General features: G+C 43.2%; 2 protein-coding genes and 1 pseudogene across 3 annotated transcripts; 1 reads left to right on the top strand and 2 right to left on the bottom strand.

Moving 5' to 3' along the window:
* The first annotated feature begins 687 nt into the window (after positions 1–687).
* LOC311029408 (kelch-like protein 10) lies at positions 688–3106 on the top strand (annotated as a pseudogene). The gene is made up of 5 exons: positions 688–842; positions 1165–1648; positions 1975–2547; positions 2676–2825; positions 2918–3106. The product of its transcript is annotated as a kelch-like protein 10 (transcript).
* Positions 3103–11620, bottom strand: LOC311029407 (uncharacterized protein; the record flags this gene model as incomplete). The annotated part of the gene is made up of 6 exons (XM_084034542.1): positions 10936–11620; positions 10188–10784; positions 9895–10044; positions 9441–9765; positions 9009–9077; positions 3103–3254 (listed from the first exon to the last, which is right to left on the bottom strand). The coding sequence occupies exons 1-6, from the start codon at positions 11350–11352 to the stop codon at positions 3103–3105; spliced, it is 1710 nt and encodes a 569-aa protein (XP_083890668.1). The 5' UTR covers positions 11353–11620.
* Positions 11621–20823: 9203 nt separating this feature from the next.
* LOC311029406 (kelch-like protein 10) lies at positions 20824–23027 on the bottom strand (the record flags this gene model as incomplete). The annotated part of the gene is made up of 2 exons (XM_084034541.1): positions 20824–21505; positions 23020–23027. The coding sequence occupies 2 exons, from the start codon at positions 23025–23027 to the stop codon at positions 21013–21015; spliced, it is 501 nt and encodes a 166-aa protein (XP_083890667.1). The 3' UTR covers positions 20824–21012.
* Between the last annotated feature and the right edge of the window lie 1737 nt (positions 23028–24764).

Here is a 24764-nt window from a genome sequence, read left to right as displayed (position 1 = left end):
AAAACCTGACTTTGTTCCATTATCCAGAGCGACAGTCATGTTTGTTCTCCAACATTAGCCGTTCGTTAGTGTTCAACCACTGTGGAGCTAAAATGTACAGGGATTATAAAATGCTGCCATGTTTATATTGACCTTTGAACTCATCACTCTCATTGAAAAAGAAAAAAATGTAAACCTTGGTGGCTTTTTAAATCTCAAAATGCCAAATACCATAGAAGCATATCACACTCTTAGATATGCTGGAATACACATTTAGCAGATAACAGCCAACAGTTTCATTTTTTAGTTTGACTACCTTAGTTTGTATGTGTTTAACTGCAGCTTCTATCAGTCACACAGGAGGTGAAGGTTCATTAAAGTGGCAGAACTCACACTGTATCATTTGTTTCAACTCTTGGGCCACTTTATTAACCATGACAACGGATGTTGCATTTATTTTTTGAGTTTTTCTCTACTTTTCAGAGGCCACTTTAGTGAACCTTCACCTCCTGTCTGACTGATAGAAGCTGCAGTTAAACACATACAAACTACATTTGAACAATCACATTCTGCATCAATCACCAAACACAGTGATGTGATGAGCATCTATTCTAGAAGTGTAATCTGTGAAGGTGTCCAGTCTCTCTCTTGATCTCCACATAAACCAATAACTAGAGACAACAACAAGTCTATCATCAGCAAATCAAGATGGCCAATCAACGCCACTCTTCTTTCTTGTTTCCTGCCTCAGGGTTCAATAATTTACGTCTGGAGGGAACGTTTTGCGACGCAGTCATCACTGTTGAAGACGTGGAATTTAAAATCCACAAGATCTTCCTCTGTCGATGCAGCCTCTACTTCGAGTCATTATCTGATATTAGGGGGGAAACTTGTGAATTTATATCCTTCAAATGAGCAGAAAGTAACAGCAAATTGATTGATTAGCGATGTGAAGTCTGAGAGAACAGCCACAACACGTAACAAGCTCATAGAGCATTTGTGATTTAAAACAAAACAAGAGGACATTAAACCCCTGATAGACGGCTACGAGAATATTTGTAACATATTTGAAAGGATCATTCAGAATTCAACCAGTGGTGTATTTTCCCTGTCTGTCTATAGTTTTTATAAATATAATGACTTGACTGGATATCATCTCAAATGAGGTTGATATCACAACCACAGAGCTCTCTTCCTACGCTGGTCTTCTCCAGAGAGGAAGGTCTACAACATCCCCGGCCTGACTCCTGACATGATGCAGCTCCTCATCGACTTTGCATACACCGGCTCCGTTTCAGTGACCGAGGACAATGTTCAGGAGCTGCTTCTAGCAGCCGATCAGTTCAATGTGATGGGAGTTGTGAAAAAGTGCTGCGACTTCCTGGAGAGCCAGCTCTGCCCAGAGAACTGCTTCGGCATATTCCAGTTCACCACCGTCTGCTTCTGCCCCAAACTGCACCGCCAGGCCTACTGCTTCATCGTCGACCACTTTGAGGAGCTCGTTTTCACTGAAGAGTTCCCGCAGCTCTCTGTGCAGCAACTCAGCGCCATCCTGAACAGAGACGACCTCAGAGTGAGAGACGAGAGGACTGTGTATGAGGCCGTCCTCCGCTGGATCGCCCACTCACTGGAGGAAAGGAGAGACCACATGGCTGTGCTCTTGTCTAAGGTAGGATGAATGTCAAAGTGAAGAAATTCAATGAAAGCGGGTAAACGGCGGGAGTAACTATGACTCTCTTAAGGTAGCCAAATGCCTCGTCATCTAATTAGTGATGCGCATGAATGGATGAACGAGATTCCCACTGTCCCTACCTACTATCTAGCGAAACCACAGCCAATGGAACGGGGGAAGACTTCCTGTCACATGATTTCTTCTCCGTGGTTTCATCCTGACTGAACAGTAGTCTGTAGGGACACCTCTAGAGTCAAGGACCAGCCTAAAGTACTGCCGTCCATGAACTTCTATTCAAACATTCTTTCCTGTTTTCTCTGTAGGTGCGGCTGGCCTCCATGGGTACAGAGTACATGAGGATCAGTGTGATGTCTAATAAGCTGGTGAATAACAACACAGAGTGCCAGCGCATGGTCAGGGAAGCCATAGAAGTCATGCAAAATCAGCCTGATGTCTACCACCATCTCGCCCGTCCTCGCCTTCCAAACGCCGTCCTGCTGACCATCGGAGGCTGGAGTGGCGGCAATCCGACTGACTGGCATCGAGGCCTACAACGTCCATACCAACGACTGAATCCACGTGACCCAGCATCTGGAGCGTCCTCGTGCCTACCATGGCACTGCGTTGGGGGCTTCGACATGTTGGAGTGTTTCAACAGCGTGTGCAGGTTCGACCTCGGCTCAAAAACCTGGCATGAGGTGTCGCCCATGTTTTTCCACCGCTGCTATGTGAGCGTCACTACACTCAACGGGTGCATCTATACCATGGGAGGGAACGACGGGCATCAACAACTCTCCACTGCAGAGCGCTATAACCCTGAGACAAACCAGTGGAGTCTCATTTCATCCATGCAGGAGGTTAGAAGTAGCGCCAGCTCCACGACGCTCCACAACAAGGTGGGTCTCATAATTCTCACATCATCTCACAATTGTGTAGTGATATTTCTGATGATTTATTACCAGTAGATGACAAGAAAAGTGTTTAATCGTTAAATCCTATTAAAGTCCTTTCCTGTTGTTCCCAGGTTTACGTTTGCGGTGGTTTCAATGGGAACGACTGCCTGCAGACGGCTGAGTGTTACAACCCAGAGACCGACCAGTGGACAACCATCGGCCTCATGACCTGCGCCCGCAGTGGGATTGGCATCATTACTTATGCAGACCGCCTCTATGCTGTAAGTCCAGGAAACACTGCTGACCCTCACATAGATTCAGAGAAACTGGTTCAATCTCCGTTTGACCTTTTCATTTCCTCTTCCTCCCAAAGGTCGGCGGCTTTGATGGCGTCAGCTGTCTCCGCAGCGCGGAGGTCTCCGACCCTCAGAGCAACACCTGGAACCAAGTATCCCACATGTTGACCCCTCGCAGCAACTTCGGCATCGAAGTCATCGATGACCGGATCTTTGTTGCCGGGGGCTACAACGGCCTCATCACCTCCACCAACGTGGAGTGCTAAAACGTGACCACTGGTGGGTGGTCCGAGGTCTCCGACATGGGGATCAGCCGCAGTGTTTTGAGCTGCTGTGTGGTGTCTGGAGTCCACAACATGGCCCAGTATCTGGTCCCACGTGATGTTCTGCCTCTTTTAGATTTGGATAGTGTTCCTGTGGAGTCTGAGGAGGCAGGACGTTCTGCCTAACACCATCCACCCGGTTTATAAATATGTTTTTAAAAATGTAAATAATAAATGATAAACTTCTTTCTGATGATAAACTGCTACTGACAGATTGTGTGAACTTTAAGTTTTATACCATGTGAAGGGGAATTTTATAAGGTAGTCAAACTAAAAAATGAAACTGTTGGCTGTTATCTGCTAAATGTGTATTCCAGTATATCTTATTCTTACTTATTGTAAGTCGCTTTGGACAAAAGCGTCTACTAAATGACCTAAATGTAAATGTAATATCTAAGAGTGTGATATGCGTCTATGGTATTTGGCATTTTGATATTTATTCCACGGATATCGCTGATCATTTTCGGTCTTGAAATGCCTTTCCACTTTCTTAACCTTTTCTTTTAATTCCAGTTCTGGAGTTGGTCTTCCGTTTTCTATTATTTGAAGTTTTTCTGTGAAAGGCCGCCTTGAAAAAGGCGATGCTATCAAGCTAGCCACAACGTCACTCTCATCTTCTGCCATTTAACTCTGTCTCTCAACCGCTCTCACCACTTTGCAGAGATTCGATGTTTGGACTTCATGAAGGCCTACGACAGGGTTCCCCAATTAGTTTTCACTGAGGGCCAAATTATGTCCAGGTTGCCATGTCGGTGGAAAAAATTGTCTGTTATTTTTTTCATTGGACCACTAAACATTGTTTTATGTGCAAATGTTATTATTGTTGCTGCTATTATTTGAAGTATTATGATTGTAATGATTAGTACTACCAGTGGTAGTTGGTTGTAGTAGCAGATAGTAGTAGTAGTCATAGCCTGTGTTGAGGGACAGATAAAAAAGAAAGAAAGAAAATAAGTCCAATATCAACGATTTATTTATTTGAATGCCCCTGGAGAATATTTTGATCAACAACAAAAAACACCAGCACTACAGCAAGTGGTGCACAAGAGGAAAACAATATTGTATAATAGTGGAGTTAATGATTTTTGTTTGCAGCGTCTTGCTGTTGTCTTGTAATTTGCAGACGGCCCCTGCGCACTTGACCAGCTGCACATAGAGATCAATGTTCTCCGTCCAGACCGGAGGACAGCTTATTTCTGTAAAAAATCTGGGTTTTGGTCCTTTTAACTTGTAGTCTATGATATTACTCGTTATTTCACCTTATGGCAGATTATTAGTTAGTCACTGGGTCCGCACGGGCCGGACACTTTGCTCTTGCGGGCCGGATTTGGCCCGCGGGCCGCTAATTGGAGATGGCTGTCATATATGAACGTAATTGTCAACACATACATACGGACATTTCTTAATTTTTCAACTTTTAAATATTTCTCAGTTTATTCACTTTAACTGTTGGATAGCATTGTTGACTTTTTCTTTGTTTTTTTCTATAGACTAGAACCATGTGGACTAGAGCGGTGCGGAGAGAGGAGACCATGGAGATGGAGGAAGTGATGTCATCATGTTGGATTGAGAATGGTGGTGTATTGTGGCTTACACAAGGAGGTGCGAAGATTCAGTCAGGTATGTATTTCGTAAGGCAATGACTTATGTCATATATGAACGTAATTGTCAACACATAAATACAGACATTTCTTAATTTTTCAACTTTTAAATATCTCTCTGTCTCTTATGTATGTTTGGTCATTTCTAGCCTGCTATATTATCAGTTTTGCTTGTGTGTGTATTTTGGAGAGACTGTTTTATTATTTAGTTTTCATCGCAAACAACAACAAATAACCATAAAATTTAAAGTAACTTAATGTCAGAAGCACAACACAAATAAACAGTCACAGCCGGAAAAAAACAAAATATATTCGAGAGGGAACAGGAGGAAGCAAAAAGCTTATTTAGTCCCGCCCCTTCCTCACAAAATCATATCATATGCAATAAAAATTAAAATATTGTCATTCAATAGCCTCAGTTTATTGTTGACTGTTGGCATCCAAGATGATGTCCGCTAATATAAAACATGTGTAGCACCTTTAACCCTGATTAATGGATACTCACATCCCTAGGTTCGGTAGGAGTTAGGTGAATGACTCAAAAAGAGGAGTGGTTTGAACAGGTGATATTTTCAGGGCTTGAAGCAGGAAAAAATCCTGTGCCTGAAATTTTTTTATGCATTGGGGAGAAGAAAATTCTGAACATTTGCAATCTAAATGAATTAATCTGGTGCACTTTGAGAGTAAACCCACATTATAGTTTGAAACAACATTCAAAACACACACAGCCAGTATCACTAAGCATAAAGTCCGCTAGCTTAATGCTAACGTATAATACCTCAGAAATTAGCATCACCAAGGGCGTAACTTTGAGTTGAACATTGGGGTGGTTGAGATTTCCACCTGTGAAGCAGGTGTGTGTATATATATATATATATATATTCTTTGGCCACCAGCCACTGCGGCAGGTTTGGGTTTACCAGCCCAGATATATAGTTTGTGCCTAAAATAAAGTTGACCGACTCAGAAAATGCATAAAAATGGGTCTTGAACGTGTACAAAATACACATTAAAGTGTGTGCAAGTGTTCTTGTTGGACTCATGGTCCTTAATTGTCTCTAACTTTAAGTATTTTGTCCCGATTACAAATGGGTTTGTAGTGTTTCCCACAGGATCTTTGGAGACTATGGTGGGGGGATTGCGATCCTCTAGGGGGGTCCGGGGGCATGCCCCCCCGGGAGAAAATTTTGAATAATTTCATTTTAATGCATCAATTTGGTGAATTCTGAGAAACAAAATATGACATATCAATTACTGACCAATTTCTTACAAACTGCTGGTACTGATACAAATGTTGACATACTAAATGGGGTTGAGGAGTTTAAGCATTCAAGAAAAGATGAGAACAAAAATGACTAAAACACAATTCGTTTATTATTATTATTATTATTATTAATAATGATAATAATAATAATAATAATAATAATAATAATAATAATAATAAAAGTGGGTGACTATTCCTCAGCCTTCCTTGGTGTTTTGGTTTTGACTGAAGCCTCGTTCACATACGTCGTCACTCGCCCATCTCTGAGAGACAACTGTCAATGAATGTGAATGTGTTCTAGCGGAATGTGTCCAGGACAGGCGATGTGATGTGGTCGATCGGAGATAAAATAATTTTAACTTTCTGCGATGCGAGTGAAGCGAGTACCAATCACAATGTAGAATAGAGATGATCGACAGTTGCCGTCAACAGAGAGTTCCACAGAGAGTTGTCGCTTGAAGTCGCCGCCGGCGGCAGTGAGTTTTTTTTGCCAGCGAGTAGAATTCAGCGAGAAAGCGAGTGACGGGCGAGTAGCGACGTATGTGAACGGGGCTATACGCGCACGCACTGTCGAACTCGCCGGCTGGGGGGGGGGGCAACCGTGAGTGGTGGCACTGGAGCCCTAGCAGTAGCTACCTCCTGTTGGGAAGATACTTTTATTCTTTTGCTTTTTTTCGCGTGCTTTCTTCATACCACCGCTGATGCGGGGAGAGACCGGGAGAGACCGGGAGAGACAGTAGAGAAGCGCAGGTCCGGCAAGGTGGGCGAAACCAAATCTCAGAGCGGGAGGGGGCACAGACAAACGTCACTATTTTTTACTGGTAAATTGAGAAAATCTACCACACTGTTGTGATTATAATGCTGAACATTCAATATCAATAATTGTGATATCATATTGGGTGGGTTGTGGTGGCTGGTTTGGATTCCCCCCCATAAATTACGCCTATGAGCATCGACAGCGATAGCAGTAAAGCTGCTAAAAGCTGTTTTAATTCTGGCTTTAGCGCTGTTAACACGTCACAGTTTTAATATTTTTCATGCGAGAAAGTCACAGTTTAATCCAGTGCAGAGTCTGTGGGAGCCGCGACCGGTGACCAGGGCAACGGCTGTCACAGCGGCGGCAGCGCCGGTCTACTGATCTGATCGCCCAGGGCCAACCTCTGTCGTCATCCCGGGGGAGAAAAACGAGCCAAGTAACTTATCCGCACGCTTTTAGAGGTTTGCCGCTGGCTGGTTAAATTCTTTTTATTAGATTAATGTTGGTCTCATTGATGAAATCTAACAACTGTGGCAGTCGCATTAGTTTGTCTGAATGAAAAGTGTGCAGGGCTGCCTTTGGGCTGATGTTATCAATCGCTCTGGCTACGTTGTCCCGGTCCGAGGTGCCTGGAAACTTAAGGCCCGCCCTACTCTGCTCTGATTGGCTAGAACTCCTTGGTTACCTTGAGTACCATTGGTAGTTGGAACTATCACTTTAAACGACTGGTTACAGTTAAAAAAAAAAAAAAAAAACACTTCACCAAAATATTGCTACAACATAAACAACTTGGTTGTTCCCTTTTTCAAAATAATAAGCGCCAGTAAAGAAAAAAAGAAAAGAAAAGAAAAGAGTCCTGGGACACTGAGCACTCCTGCTCAGCGTTCTTGTGTGTTCCTCTGAGGGGGATCCAATGTGTGTTCTGAGTGTCAATGTCAATTGAGTTTCCTTGTCTTCAGTTTCTTTTATTACTACTACCCGGGTAGGTGAGAAGTGTGTGTGTGTATATCTTATCTGCTCTCAATGTGTGAGATTCAGATGATCCGGAGTCGTTGAGGTAGGTAGGTTCTGCAGCTGGCCACACTGCTTCTCCAACTTTCTCTCTCGCTCTCAGAATCGCTGGGCTGGGCTCGCCATCTCGTTCGTCTCGTCCTCAGAAGCGTTGGGCTGGGCTCGCCATCTTGTTTGTCTCGTTCTCTCTGTTTCTCAGTTCAGACTAGCAAAGAAAAAAAAACAACCTACACAGAAAGTGCATAGGTATAAGAAACGTCATCTGTCTGATCCTGTCTCTATTTCTTATGAGATCTCATAGTTTTCTCGGTTCACCAAAATTTAGGAAATACATTAGAACACATTAAATTAATTATTTTGACTTAAAACAATTAGTGTTGACCATAAATTAAATCAATTATTCATGAATTATCATGTTAATGATATTTTTAACAGACACAGTTTATGCATCTTTTTAAACCTCTATTTATCCTTTATCATCAGTTTTTAACTATTTTAATTCACCTTTTTAATATTTAACTCTTGAACATTTTTTATACACAAAGGTGCATTTTCTTCATTAATAAATGAAATATACCACACCAGAATGGTGCTGTTACCATTTGCAGTGGCTAATAACACAAATAAACAGTTCGAATGGCATAAAAAATGATTAAACTGCATCTTCTCAATGTAAACCGCATGGAAAAATTGGCCTTAGCTTAGCGATTAGCATGGCGACTAGCATTACTAAGCATAAAACAATGGACAAAATAGCATCCCAACCTAGCAGTTAGCATGTCGCGGTTGCTAGTAGCTTTAGCATTCCAAGCTAGCGATCATTTTACAAACGATAAACTACGGTAGAAATTGCACAAAGGTAACAGAAAAACATTGGAAGGCGTCATGTGGTATATTTTAAGCAACATAGACCATCATAATCCAAGTTAATAGCACAATAAATACAATTTTTTCCGTCTGAACGGCTACCGAAATAGAAGCTAACTGTGTGCTAACTCACTGGAGTCTCATGCATTTTAATTCACAAAGGGTTTTTCTCGTCGGCTCACGGCTTATCGGGTCTGCCTGCGGACGTCTCTGCCGTTATCCGCAGCTTTCTGCTACTCTTTGCGTCGTGTTTTCTTTGTTTTAGCTACCGACTCCCTCGGTCTGGCTTATGCCTTGAGAGAAATGGCGTCTGCTCTCAGGTGCAGACTTAACGCGATACCTGACCTTGGTTCACGCCGGATACAAACACTAGCAGGGGAATACTGCCATCTACTGGGGGTTTAGTAGAACTGTCTAAATGACAAATATAGGTTTAATAACCTGATTTTTCATGCTGGTTACACATGTATTATATAATAGCCAAACCTGTTGTATATTAAGACTTACTCATTTGTATGCATTTTACTTTTGCTTTATGTACTTTCAGATGACAAGAATGAATGCGAGAAGTATGATTTTACTACAACTGCTGAATTGAGTGGCTCAGAAGAGGAGTTAAGGTACTGCCATGTTTATTTTGACCTTTGAACTCATGACTCTATTGGTCTTTGAAAAAGCCAAAATATTAAACCTTGGTGGCTTTTTAAATATCAAAATGCCATGCCTCCACAGACTCCACAGGAACACTATCCAAGTCTAAAAGAGGCAGAACATCACGTGGGACCAGAGGCAGAACATCACGTGGGACCAGATACTGGGCCATGTTGGGGAGTCCGGACACCACACAGCAGCTCAGAGCACAGCGGCCGATCCCCATGTCAGAGACCTCGGACCACTCACCAGTGGTCACGTTGTAGCACTCCACGTTGGTGGAGGTGGTGACGCCGTTGTAGCCCCCGGCAACGAAGATCCGGTCATCGATGACTTCGATGCCGAAGTTGCTGTGAGGGGTCAACATGTGGGACACTTGGTTCCAGGTGTTGCTCTGAGGGTCGTAGACCTCCGCGCTGCTGAGATGGCTGGCGCCATCAAAGCCGCCGACCTTTGGGAGGAAGAGGAAATGAAAAGGTCAAACGGAGATTGAACTAGTTTCTCTGAATCTACAAAAAACAACTGCTGATCAAATCTCTCTCTCTGTTATGTGAGGGTCAGCAGTGTTTCCTGGACTTACAGCATAGAGGCGGTCTGCATAAGTAATGATGCCAATCCCACTGCGGGCGCAGGTCATGAGGCCGATGGTCGTCCACTGGTCGGTCTCTGGGTTGTAACACTCAGCCGTCTGCAGGCACTCGTTCCCATTGAAACCACCGCAAACGTAAACCTGGGAACAACAGGAAAGGACTTTAATAGGATTTAACAATGAAATGATTTAAGAATTAACACTTTTCTTGGCTTCTACTGGTTATAAATCATCTGAAATATCACTACACAACTGTGAGATAATGTGAGAATTATGAGACCCACCTTGTTGTGGAGCGTCGTGGAGCTGGCGTCACTTCTAACCTCCTGCATGGATGAAATGAGACTCCACTGGTTTGTCTCGGGGTTATAGCGCTCTGCAGTGGAGAGTCGTTGATTCCCGTCGTACCCTCCCATGGCATAGATGCACCCGTTGAGTGCAGTGACGCCTACAAAGCAGCGGTGGAAAAACATGGGCGACACCTCATGCCAGGTTTTTGAGCTGAGGTCGAACCTGCACACGCTGTTTAAACACTCCAACATGTCGCAGCCCCCAACGCAGTAGACGCTCCCGTTGAGGAAGGCGGTGCCATGGTGGGCATGAGGACGCTCCAGATCCTGGGTCAAGCTGATCCAGTCGTTGGTGTGGACGTTGTAGGCCTCAATGCCGGCAGTCGTATTGCCGCCACTCCGGCCTCCGATGGCCAGCAGGACGGCGTTTGGAAGGCGAGGACGGGCGAGATGGTGGTAGACATCAGGCTGGTTTTGCATGACTTCTATGGCTTCCCTGACCATGCGCTGGCAGTCTGCGTTGTTATTCACCAGCTTATTAGACATCACACTGATCCTCATGTACTCTGTACCCATGGAGGCCAGCCGCACCTACAGAGAAAACAGGACAGAATGTTTGAATAGAAGTTCATGGACGGCAGTACTTTAGGCTGGTCCTTGACTCTAGAGGTGTCCCTACAGACTACTGTTCAATCAGGATGAAACCATGGAGAAGAAATCATGTGACAGGAAGTCATCCTACCTTAGATAAGAGCACAGCGATGTGGTCTCTCCTTTCCTCCAGTGAGTGGGCGATCCAGCGGCGGACGGCCTCATACACAGTCCTCTCGTCTCTCACTCTGAGGTCGTCTCTGTTCAGGATGGCGCTGAGTTGCTGCACAGAGAGCTGCAGGAACTCTTCAGAGGAAACGAGCTCCTCAAAGTGGTCGACGATGAAGCTGTAGGCCTGGCGGTGCAGTTCAGGGCAGAAGCAGACGGCGGTGAACTGGAAGATGCCGATGCAGTTCTCTGGGCAGAGCTGGCTCTCCAGGAAGTCGCAGCACTTTTTCACAACTCCCATCACATTGAACTGATCGGCTGCTAGAAGCAGCTCCCGAACGTTGTCCTCCGTCACTGAAACGGAGCCGGTGTATGCAAAGTCGATGAGGAGCTGCATCATGTCAGGAGTCAGGCCGGGGATGTTGTAGATCTTCCTCTCTGGAGTCGACCAGCGTTGGAAGAGAGCTCTGTGGGTCAGGATGAAAACACAAAGAAGAGGATGAGAAACTGACGTCAGCTGTTCCTTCTTTGCTTCACACTAATAACTAGGATAAGAATATAGTGGGGCGCTTTTCAAAACAGCAGCAGAGTGAAATATGACTGATATCAAGGCTCCTCCCAGTTTACTTTAGCTTTAAACCACAACACTGACAAACCCAACACACTGAATGACACACATGAAACCTATTGAATAAATGACATCTGGAATGGAAATAGTGAATTATATGCATTTTGTAACAGATGTGTAACTTTTCTGAATGAACTCCATTCTAAAATCTGCTTTAAAGTACAGTAGTATGGAACTGAGAGACCAGCAGCTCAAATTCTACTTCACATTTTTAAAAAACAACAAAACAATAACACATTTGGCAAACATCATGAATCCATAGGGGTGTAACGGTACATGTATTTGTATTGAACCGTTTCGGTACGGGGTGCTCGGTTCAGAACGGAGGCTTACCGAACGAGTTTCCATACGGACATATTAAGTAGAGGACCGCATGTGTGGAGGATGCTGCAGCCGCACATGCAGCTACTTTATGCTAATCAGAGGCGCCGGGCTGGACTCGCTGCCTCGGGAACGCTCGCAAAAATGTGTTGTTTGAAGGAGAGCGCCTGTCAATCATCCTCTAGTGGCAGCCCACCAAGCGTGCAATACTGGGAAGCGGCGCGTCCACTCGCGTTTAAAATCGCGCGTGGACACGTAACTTAATGACGCTAGCGTTGGCAACAAGCCAGAGTTGGAGGACCCTCCCGCGACATTAAGGTCTCCTGTTTGGGAACACTTTGGCTTCCCGGTGAGATACAAACAGGGACAAAGTGAGGTTGATAAAACCAAAGCGGTTTGCCGACATTGTTCATGTGAGGTCGGGTATATTTCTGGCAACACGTCAAACCTGTTGACGCATTTGAAACGGCACCACCCCCACGTGAACATCGCTACAACGAGGAGAAAGACGAGCGTAACGTTAATGCAAACATAGCTCCCCATCGCGTTTAAACCGCCTCTCCCTGCCCTGTTCAATTTTGCACATCAGATGGAGAAAATATATTTTTTAAAGAAACAGTCTGTTATTTTTATTTATTTTTTAAATAATTATTTTAAATACTTGTATTTATATTTTTGAGCAGCATTCTAGCTCCAGTGCATGTTCCTACTGTTAAAAGCACAAAAGTAATAAACAACTAGCACATTTATATTTTGCATTTTTTTTTTCTTTCTGTACCGAAAATGAACCGAACCGTGACCTCAAAACCGATGTACGTACCGAACCGAGATTTTTGTGTACCATTACACCCCTATAAATCCAACTTGAGTTGAGTCTACAATCGATGTACAAACTTCACATGTTGGAAGTCAATATGAGATGAATGGAAACAAGAAACCTCATTTGAGATGATCAAGTCATTATATTTATAAAATTGGCAGGAAACAAATATCAATACTATTTACAGGGGATTCGAGTCTAAATACAAAGTACAAAATAAGGAGGCTAAGCTAGAAAAGGGTATCGAGGAGGAAACACAACAAGGCTGACTTAAAGTAACAAACAAGCAAAAGGATCTAGAAACAAAGTAGCAACAGAACAAACCGTCAGCAGGAGTCGTGAACGAGATAACAAGGGAACAAGAACACTGGTTGATATGACGGGACATAACGAACTGGCACAGGACAAGGGGAGACGCTGACAACATATACACACGAGGTAATGGGAAACAGGTGAAACAATCAGGGAGAGGGCGGGACATCACAGACAGCGGAAACAGGGGCAGGAAGTGCCTGAAACGAGAGGGAACACAGTTACTTCAAAATAAAAGACGAGACGACAATGAAGACAGGATAAAAAATGGTAACTTAACCGACAGACGCGGATCATGACAGATTGCAGCAAAATCTTCGTTCTAGTTGTACTGGACCGTAGTGCTGCATTTGATACAGTAGAACACGGCATACTAGGCATTCTGGAAACATGGGTGGGGCTATCTGGCACTGTCCTAAACTGGTTTGAATCGTACTTGACAGAGACTACATTGTATCTGTTGTTAACCATATATCTGAGTGAACAAAAATGACATGTGGAGCTCCCCAGGGGTCAATCCTTGGGCCTTGTTCAATCACTACATGCTGCCAATAGATCAAATTATGCAGAAGCACAATATTACGCTGACGATACACAGACCTCTATAGCTTTATTAGCTGATAATTATGACCCATTAGACTCACTTTTTACCTGCACTTAACACATTAATGACTGGATGTGTCACACCTTGAATCTCTAACTGGAGACTAAAGACCAAGTCAGAAATCTTGGTATAGTTACATTCTGACCTTGACTTCAACAAACATCAAGAATGTTCAAATAACGACAACAGGGATTCATCCCTACGGCTTCATGTTGGACATTAACGTCTGAGCTATTTACAATGTGAATAAAATGTTAGCATTGAAGCTAAAGTTATCTATGAAGAAAAGCTCAAAGATTAACACAAGGACTAAATGCGTATTTGAGTCAGTTGAAATATTTTAACTGGAGCGGTAACTTTGTGTGTTGCTGTGTCCTGAAAGCCTTTGAGATTCTCCTGCTGTCCTCTGGACGCTGTACAACTCAAACGGGACCAAAACATTATTGGTCTCACCATTAACTAGCGTTCATAGTTTTCAAGAAATGAGGTACCATTGGAGACACAGGAAGGGGCGGGACTTTGTCTTTTCTAATGTGAGTATTGTTGCCGTAGTGACAGTGTACGTCTCTGCCAGCAGGTGGAGACTCTGCTATGAATCAGTGTGAGGGCCGAGAGGATGGAGTCCTTCCCTCTAAAACCACCCGGAATGGGGGACATGACAGCCAGACCAAAGCTCAGAGGTGAGACGAGGATCTCGAAGTGTCCAGGACTCAGATCACTCCACCATCATGATTCTCACTCAACAACATAAATATACATAATATTAACTAGATCGCTTATTGAGTTTAAAACTGAACCTTGTTATTATCTGACTGTCCTGAGGTGAAGAATCAGGTCTTGGTCCAGACCTTTGTAGTCCATGTAGGGGATGATCTGAATCTAGTGTCGACTGTTGAATCCATTTGTTTTCACTTTGGTGAACAATCACTGAGACCAGAAGCTTTAATTGCCTTCAATACTGTTAGTTGTCTGAGAAGAAGAAGCAGTAAAGTTTGATGAGTCAAATAAATATTCAGATTAAATATTAACCTGACACACACCTGGACCTGACGCTGTAACCTGCTGACACTTCAGCTGATCAGCTTCAAATATTGATATGATAGGAATGAAAGTTTAACTGGGAAATTCAGATCTTTTCTCTGTTGGTTTGTTGGACCACAAAAACACAGTGTCGATCAACAATAACTCACAACAGCTGATGGAATCTTCCACCTGAGTGGTTTGTAATTTACACACATGAAACATTTGCTGAATGAATAATGTGATGGTCTGAACTGCCAAACATCTCCCACAATGCAACTTGCCCCTCACACTACTTAGTTTGACAGCAGGATCGTTTTATGTTTATTTGCACCACTCATGACATTGCAGATAGGGGGGGGGGGGGGGGTTTCCTCCATATCGTGACCTATGTATCATGATAATATTGTATTGGGATAATATCATAGTCAAATTATTTCTTAAATTGCATTTATTGCATCAGGATGCAGCAGCACAGACCAGACTCCCCTGGACCTGGACCAAGACCTGGACCCAGCTGTGTATCCACAAAGAGTGACTGGTCTATGCCTAACATTATTAACTTTAAAGGTGACCAAGCTGCTGATGGAAGGTAAGAACTGAACCTGAACTCTCATTAGAGGATGAATCAGGTCTAGACCAGCACCTTAATCAATAACTCAGAGTCCACCAGCCCTGAATCCTGCAACCCGTTCTGTCTTCTGAGCCACGATGAGTGACAGACAGTCTCTTGTTTCACTGAAGCTCGAACAGAAAGGACCAATTAAATCCTTTTTAACTGGGATTAAACTAGAGAATATGAAATAAACAATCTGTTGGGTAACGTAGCAGGAGCAGATTTGGTTATCAACAGCTAATTATTAATGTCAATATGATTATCGATATTAATAACTATATTTAATATATTATCATGATATAATCATGAATAAACGGGGCACCACCCTGGGATCAGGGAAAAGATAACCTAAAACTGTATTCAGTCTCAATATCAAGGTTTTATACTCACATGCCAAGGATCGTGATCATTGAATATCTCATGTTGGGTTCTTTAGAGTTCATGTTCAGTTTATCCTTCTGTTCCAGCTGCTGGAGGAGAACATCGGCACTTTTGTGAAGAACGAGCTGAAGAAGATCCAGAAGGTCCTGAGTCCAGATTACCCAGAATGCTTGGAGAATGAGGACGAGGAGTTGTTGGGCGGTGAGGATGAAGAGCAGAGGAGGAACAGAGAGGCATTTCAGAAGATCACAGTGCACTTCCTGAGGAGAATGAAGCAGGAGGAACTGGCTGACTGTCTACAGATCGGTAAGAGGATTTTAACAGTTTTAACATGGTGGAAAGAAGAGAAGGATTCAACATGAAGAACTTCATATTTCTTCTAATAGGCTGCACACAACTTCAATGTTTAGGTTCTCTGGTTGTCTACAGACCCGATTACAGCCGATGTCATCATAAATATATGTACGCATGATGTCAATGTTTATGTTGTTTTGCTTTAACCATCCAGACGAGTTAGAAGCTTTAAACAGTGAATTTAAACTGTTAGTAGCATCTTGATGTCTGCTTGTTACGTGTTCGGTTGTCAGAATCGATATTCCAACAGACTCAAGTTCTACTGAGTTCAGACAGGATCACGACCGTTTAAGAGGAACAGGTGTTTCACTGCACCCAGTGACCTTGTTAACTGGTGACTTTCAGCTAGGAACTAAATAGTTGGTAGATGAAAACAAAAACGTATTTAAAACAGGCTTCTACGAGGACACCTCCATGTTTTCAATGGTGGCGTGTCAGCGTGGAGGATAACAGTATACCAGGATATTTAAATATCCAAACGGTACTATTTTCAACACCGTCATCTAGGGTTGGGCGGTATGACGGTATTATACCGTGTGACGGTATTAAAGTGTCCACCGGTAGAGATTTTGCAATACCGTTTATACCGGAGAAAGCGCAGATGTCTGCGGCATCGCTCTGAGTCACTGTAATTACACCGCCTCGACACACGGGGCAATGCGGGCATTGCAGCAGACTGCTTGCGTGGTTGCATGAGCACGACGAAGAAGAAACAGCTTTACCTGAGTAATAACAATCATGGCGGAGGCGGAGAGTGAACGTCACGAGGAAACGGAGGCAGCGCGACCCACCCAACTCTTTACGAAAAAGAGCGCTACGTCTGTTGGAACTTTTTTGGATTTAGAAAATCCGACAACGAACAAAAAGCGATACTCTGCAGAGTGTCGCGCGACTGTTGCTGCTGCAGGTGGAAACACCGGTAACCTCTTCCACCACTTAAAGATAAAACATGCGAAGCAGTATTATGAGTCTTTCGCCGATGGCACCCCGTATGACAATAAATCACATCGATGGAGGGAGATAACGGAGGCCATCACGAAGCATACTTTTTCTCATTTGTTATTTTTATTTCTTATTTAGATGGAGCTCTGTGTTTACATTTGCACACACACGCTTAAGTTAAAGCTGGAGTTCAAATGTTTACCAGACATTTGCACATTCTTTGTGGCTTATTGTTATTGTGAAAATTAAAATAAAAGAGGAAAATGATCAAATGCGACAGTATGGTTATTTTTAAGCCATTAATTGAATTTACAGGGGGGGAAACCATACCGTGATATATACCGTTACCGTGATTTGAAATTATTCATACCGTGATATAAGATTTTGCTCATACCGCCCAAATGACCTACCGTCATCAATACCGTCTCTTTCTATGATGATGTATTGTGATGTGTTGTAGTGACCAGCAGACGCCACCAGAGGTCAGTGTTTCTGTTTTGTTGCCTTAAAAATCTCATTCTGGTGAATTTTCCTTTCAAAACCAAAACGGCGAATTGAGGCGATACAAGAGGCTCTTTATTTCTAGACTGACTCACTGAGCTTAACAGCTGCAGTTCAAAGGGTTATATATCCTTCCAGTTCTGTTTGTCTTGTAAATGTCTTTTATTTTACTTCTGTTGGCTTTGTAGCACCTTTAACCCTGATTAATGGATACTCACATCCCTAGGTTCGGTAGGAGTTGGGTGAATGACTCAAAAAGAGGAGTGGTTTGAACAGGTGATATTTTAATATCAATGAGAATTGATTAGAAGCGTTGGGCTGGGCTCGCCATCTTGTTTGTCTCGTTCTCTCTGTTTCTCAGTTGAGACTAGCAAAGAAAAAAAAACAACCTACACAGAAAGTGCATAGGTATAAGAAACTTCATCTGATTCTGTCTCTATTTCTTATGAGATCTCATCGTTTTCTAGGTTCACCAACATTTAGGAAATTCATTAGAACACATTAAACTAATTATTATGACTTAAAGCAATTAGTTTTGACCATAAATGATATCAATTATTCATGAATTATCATGTTAACAATTATATTTTTAACAGACACAGTTTATGCATCTTTTAAAACCTCTATTTATCCTTTATCATCAGTTTTTAACTATTTTAATTCACCTTTTTAATATTTAACTCTTGAACATGAAATTAATCACAGTTTTTATACACAAAAGTGCATTTTTCTTCAATAAATCAATAAATGAAACATACCACACCAGAATGGTGCTGTTACCATTTGCAGTGGCTAATAACACAAATAAACAGTTCGCATGGCATAAAAAATGATTAAACTGCATCTTCTCAATGTAAACGGCATGGAAAATTAGCCTTAGCTTAGCGATTAGCATGGCGACTAGCATTACTAAGCATAAAACAATGGACAAAATAGCATCCCAACCTAGCAGTTAGCATGTCGCGGTTGCTAGTAGGTTTAGCATTTGAAGCTAGCGATCATTTTACAAACGATAAACTACGGTAGAAATTGCACAAAAGTAACAGAACAACATTGGAAGGCGTCATATGGCATATTTTAAGCAACATAGACCATCATAACCCAAGTTAATAGCACAATAAATGTATTTTTTTTCCGTCTGAACGGCTACCGAACTAGAAGCTAACTGTGTGCTAACTCACCGGAGTCTCATGCATTTTACTTAACAAAGGGTTTTCCTCGTCGGCTCACGGCTTATCGGGTCTGCCTGCGGACGTCTCTGCCGTTATCCGCAGCTTTCTGCTACTCTTTGCGTCGTGTTTTCTTTGTTTTAGCTACTGACTCCCTCGGTCTGGCTTATGCCTTGAGAGAAATGGCGTCTGCTCTCAGGTGCAGACTTAACGCGATACCTGACCTTGGTTCACGCCGGATACAAACACTAGCAGGGGAATACTGCCATCTACTGGGGGTTTAGTAGAACTGTCTAAATGACAAATATAGGTTTAGTAACCTGATTTTTCATGCTGGTTACACATGTATTATATAATAGCCAAACCTGTTGTATATTAAGACTTACTCATTTGTATGCATTTTACTTTTGCTTTATGTACTTTCAGATGACAAGAATGAATGCGAGAAGTATGATTTTACTACAATTGCTGAATTGAGTGGCTCAGAAGAGGACTTAAGGTACTGCCATGTTTATTTTGACCTTTGAACTCATGACTCTCTTGGTCTTTGAAAAAGCCAAAATATTAAACCTTGGTGGCTTTTTAAATATCAAAATGCCAAATACCATAGAAGCATATCACACTCTTAGATATTACATTGAGGTCATTTAGTAGACGCTTTTGTCCAAAGCGACTTACAATAAGTAAGATAATAAGTAAGAATAAGATATGCTGGAATACACATTTAGCAGATAACAGCCAACAGTTTCATTTTTTAGTTTGACTACCTTATAAAATTCCCCTTCACATGGTATAAAACTAAAAGTTCACACAATCTGTCAGTAGCAGTTTGATACAGAAAGAAGTTTATTTATTATTATTTACATTTTTAAAAAAACATATTAATAAACATGGTGGATGGTGTTAGTCAGAACGTCCTGCCTCCACAGGAACACTATCCAAGTCTAAAAGAGGCAGAACATCACGTGGGACCAGATACTGGGCCATGTTGGGGAGTCCGGACACAACACAGCAGCTCAGAGCACAGCGGCCGATCCCCATGTCAGAGACCTCGGACCACTCACCAGTGGTCACGTTGTAGCACTCCACGTTGGTGGAGATGGCGATGCCGTTGTAGCCCCCGGCAACGAAGATCCGGTCATCGATGACTCCGATGCCGAAGTTGCTGCGAGGGGTCAACATGTGGGACACTTGGTTCCAGGTGTTGCTCTGAGGGTCGTAGACCTCCGTGCTGCTGAGATGGCTGGCGCCATCAAAGCCGCCGACCTTTGGGAGGAAGAGGAAATGAAAAGGTCAAACGGAGATTGAACCAGTTTCTCTGAATCTCTATGTGAGGGTCAGCAGTGTTTCCTGGACTTACAGCATAGAGGCGGTCTGCATACGTAATGATGCCAATCCCACTGCGGGCGCAGGTCATGAGGCCGATGGTTGTCCACTGGTCGGTCTCTGGGTTGTAACACTCAGCCGTCTGCAGGCACTCGTTCCCATTGAAACCACCGCAAACGTAAACCTGGGAACAACATGAAAGGACTTTAATAGGATTTAACAATGAAATGATTTAAGAATTAACACTTTTCTTGGCTTCTACTGGTTATAAATCATCTGAAATATCACTACACAACTGTGAGATAATGTGAGAATTATGAGACCCACCTTGTTGTGGAGCGTCGTGGAGCTGGCGTCACATCTAACCTCCTGCATGGATGAAATGAGACTCCACTGGTTTGTCTCGGGGTTATAGCGCTCTGCAGTGGAGAGTCGTTGATTCCCGTCGTACCCTCCCATGGCATAGATGCACCCGTTGAGTGTAGTGACGCCTACAAAGCAGCGGTGGAAAAACATGGGCGACACCTCATGCCAGGTTTTTGAGCTGAGGTCGAACCTGCACACGCTGTTGAAACGCTCCAACCTCTCGAAGCCCCCAACGCAGTAGACGCTCCCGTTGAGGAAGGCGGTGCCATGGTGGGCACGAGGACGCTCCAGATCCTGGGTCAAGCTGATCCAGTCGTTGGTGTGGACGTTGTAGGCCTCAATGCCGGCAGTCATATTGCCGCCACTCCGGCCTCCGATGGCCAGCAGGACGGCGTTTGGAATGCGAGGATGGGCGAGATGGTGGTAGACATCAGGCTGGTTTTGCATGACTCCTATGGCTTCCCTGACCATGCGCTGGCAGTCTGCGTTGTTATTCACCAGCTCATTAGACATCACACTGATCCTCATGTACTCTGTACCCATGGAGGCCAGCCGCACCTACAGAGAAAACAGGACAGAATGTTTGAATAGAAGTTCATGGACGGCAGTACTTTAGGCTGGTCCTTGACTCTAGAGGTGTCCCTACAGACTACTGTTCAATCAGGATGAAACCATGGAGAAGAAATCATGTGACAGGAAGTCATCCTACCTTAGATAAGAGCACAGCGATGTGGTCTCTCCTTTCCTCCAGTGAGTGGGCGATCCAGCGGCGGACGGCCTCATACACAGTCCTCTCGTCTCTCACTCTGAGGTCGTCTCTGTTCAGGATGGCGCTGAGTTGCTGCACAGAGAGCTGCAGGAACTCTTCAGAGGAAACGAGCTCCTCAAAGTGGTCGACGATGAAGCTGTAGGCCTGGCGGTGCAGTTCAGGGCAGAAGCAGACGGCGGTGAACTGGAAGATGCCGATGCAGTTCTCTGGGCAGAGCTGGCTCTCCAGGAAGTCGCAGCACTTTTTCACAACTCCCATCACATTGAACTGATCGGCTGCTAGAAGCAGCTCCCGAACGTTGTCCTCCGTCACTGAAACGGAGCCGGTGTATGCAAAGTCGATGAGGAGCTGCATCATGTCAGGAGTCAAGCCGGGGATGTTGTAGATCTTCCTCTCTGGAGTCGACCAGCGTTGGAAGAGAGCTCTGTGGGTCAGGATGAAAACACAAAGAAGAGGATGAGAAACTGACGTCAGCTGTTCCTTCTTTGCTTCACACTAATAACTATGATAAGAATATAGTGGGGCGCTTTTCAAAACAGCAGCAGAGTGAAATATGACTGATATCAAGGCTCCTCCCAGTTTACTTTAGCTTTAAACCACAACACTGACAAACCCAACACGCTGAATGTCACACATGAAACCTATTGAATAAATGACATCTGGAATGGAAATAGTGAATTATGCATTTTGTAACAGATGTGTAACTTTTCTGAATGAACTCCATTCTAAAATCTGCTTTAAAGTACAGTAGTATGGAACTGAGAGACCAGCAGCTCAAATTCTACTTCACATTTTTAAAAAACAACAAAACAATAACACGTTTGGCAAACATCATGAATAATCCAACTTGAGTTGAGTCTACAATCGATGTACAAACTTCACATGTTGGAAGTCAATATGAGATGAATGCAAACAAGAAACCTCATTTGAGATGATCAAGTCATTATGACTATATATATATATTTATAAAATTGGCAGGAAACAAATATCAATACTATTTACAGGGGATTCGAGTCTAAATACAAAGTACAAAATAAGGAGGCTAAGCTAGAAAAGGGTATCGAGGAGGAAACACAACAAGGCTGACTTAAAGTAACAAACAAGCAAAAGGATCTAGAAACAAAGTAGCAACAGAACAAACCGTCAGCAGGAGTCGTGAACGAGATAACAAGGGAACAAGAACACTGGTTGATATGACGGGACATAACGAACTGGCACAGGACAAGGGGAGACGCTGACAACATATACACACGAGGTAATGGGAAACAGGTGAAACAATCAGGGAGAGGGCGGGACATCACAGACAGCGGAAACAGGGGCAGGAAGTGCCTGAAACGAGAGGGAACACAGTTACTTCAAAATAAAAGACGAGACGACAATGAAGACAGGACAAAAAATGGTAACTTAACCGACAGACGCGGATAATGACAGATTGCAGCAAAATCTTCGTTCTAGTTGTACTGGACCGTAGTGCTGCGTTTGATACAGTAGACCACGGCATACTAGGCATTCTGGAAACATGGGTGGGGCTATCTGGCACTGTCCTAAACTGGTTTGAATCGTACTTGACAGAGACTACATTGTATCTATTGTTAACCATATATCTGAGTGAACAAAAATGACATGTGGAGCTCCCCAGGGGTCAATCCTTGGGCCTTGTTCAATCACTACATGCTGCCAATAGATCAAATTATGCAGAAGCACAATATTACGCTGACGATACACAGACCTCTATAGCTTTATTAGCTGATAATTATGACCCATTAGACTCACTTTTTACCTGCACTTAACACATTAATGACTGGATGTGTCACACCTTGAATCTCTAACTGGAGACTAAAGACCAAGTCAGAAATCTTGGTATAGTTCTACATTCTGACCTTGACTTCAACAAACATCAAGAATGTTCAAATAACGACAACAGGGATTCATCCCTACGGCTTCATGTTGGACATTTACGTCTGAGCTATTTACAATGTGAATAAAATGTTAGCATTGAAGCTAAAGTTATCTATGAAGAAAAGCTCAAAGATTAACACAAGGACTAAATGCGTATTTGAGTCAGTTGAAATATTTTAACTGGAGCGGTAACTTTGTGTGTTGCTGTGTCCTGAAAGTCTTTGAGATTCTCCTGCTGTCCTCTGGACGCTGTACAACTGAAACGGGACCACAACATTATTGGTCTCACCGTTAACTAGCGCTCATAGTTTTCAAGAAATTAGGTACCATTGGAGACACAGGAAGGGGCGGGACTTTGTCTTTTCTAATGTGAGTATTGTTGCCGTAGTGACAGTGTACGTCTCTGCCAGCAGGTGGAGACTCTGCTATGAATCAGTGTGAGGGCCGAGAGGATGGAGTCCTTCCCTCTAAAACCACCCGGAATGGGGGACATGACAGCCAGACCAAAGCTCAGAGGTGAGACGAGGATCTCGAAGTGTCCAGGACTCAGATCACTCCACCATCATGATTCTCACTCAACAACATAAATATACATAATATTAACTAGATCGCTTTATTGAGTTTAACACTGAACCTTGTTATTATCTGACTGTCCTGAGGTGAAGAATCAGGTCTTGGTCCAGACCTTTGTAGTCCATGTAGGGGATGATCTGAATCTAGTGTCGACTGTTGAATCCATTTGTTTTCACTTTGGTGAACAATCACTGAGACCAGAAGCTTTAATTGCCTTCAATACTGTTAGTTGTCTGAGAAGAAGAAGCAGTAAAGTTTGATGAGTCAAATAAATATTCAGATTAAATATTAACCTGACACACACCTGGACCTGACGCTGTAACCTGCTGACACTTCAGCTGATCAGCTTCAAATATTGATATGATAGGAATGAAAGTTTAACTGGGAAATTCAGATCTTTTCTCTGTTGGTTTGTTTGACCACAAAAACACAGTGTCGATCAACAATAACTCACAACAGCTGATGGAATCTTCCACCTGAGTGGTTTGTAATTTACACACATGAAACATTTGCTGAATGAATGATGTGATGGTCTGAACTGCCAAACATCTCCCACAATGCAACTTGCCCCTCACACTACTTAGTTTGACAGCAGGATCGTTTTATGTTTATTTGCACCACTCATGACTTTGCAGATAGGGGGGGGGGGGGGGGGGGGGGTTTCCTCCATATCGTAACCTATGTATCATGATAATATTGTATTGGGATAATATCATAGTAAAATTATTTCTTAAATTGCATTTATTGCATCAGGATGCAGCAGCACAGACCAGAATCCCCTGGACCTGGACCAAGACCTGGACCCAGCTGTGTATCCACAAAGAGTGACTGGTCTATGCCTAACATTATTAACTTTAAAGGTGACCAAGCTGCTGATGGAAGGTAAGAACTGAACCTGAACTCTCATTAGAGGATGAATCAGGTCTAGACCAGCACCTTAATCAATAACTCAGAGTCCACCAGCCCTGAATCCTGCAACCCGTTCCGTCTTCTGAGCCACGATGAGTGACAGACAGTCTCTTGTTTCACTGAAGCTCGAACAGAAAGGACCAATTAAATCCTTTTTAACTGGGATGAAACTACAGAATATGAAATAACCAATCTGTTGGGTAACGTAGCAGGAGCAGATTTGGTTATCAACAGCTAATTATTAATGTCAATATGATTATCGATATTAATAACTATATTTAATATATTATCATGATATAATC

This window comes from Eutrigla gurnardus (genome assembly GCF_963514095.1).
Source record: "Eutrigla gurnardus genome assembly, chromosome: 19".
NCBI lineage: Eukaryota > Metazoa > Chordata > Actinopteri > Perciformes > Triglidae > Eutrigla > Eutrigla gurnardus.
The sequence above is the reverse complement of the archived record's forward strand: the minus strand, read 5'-3'. Positions and strand labels throughout refer to the sequence as shown.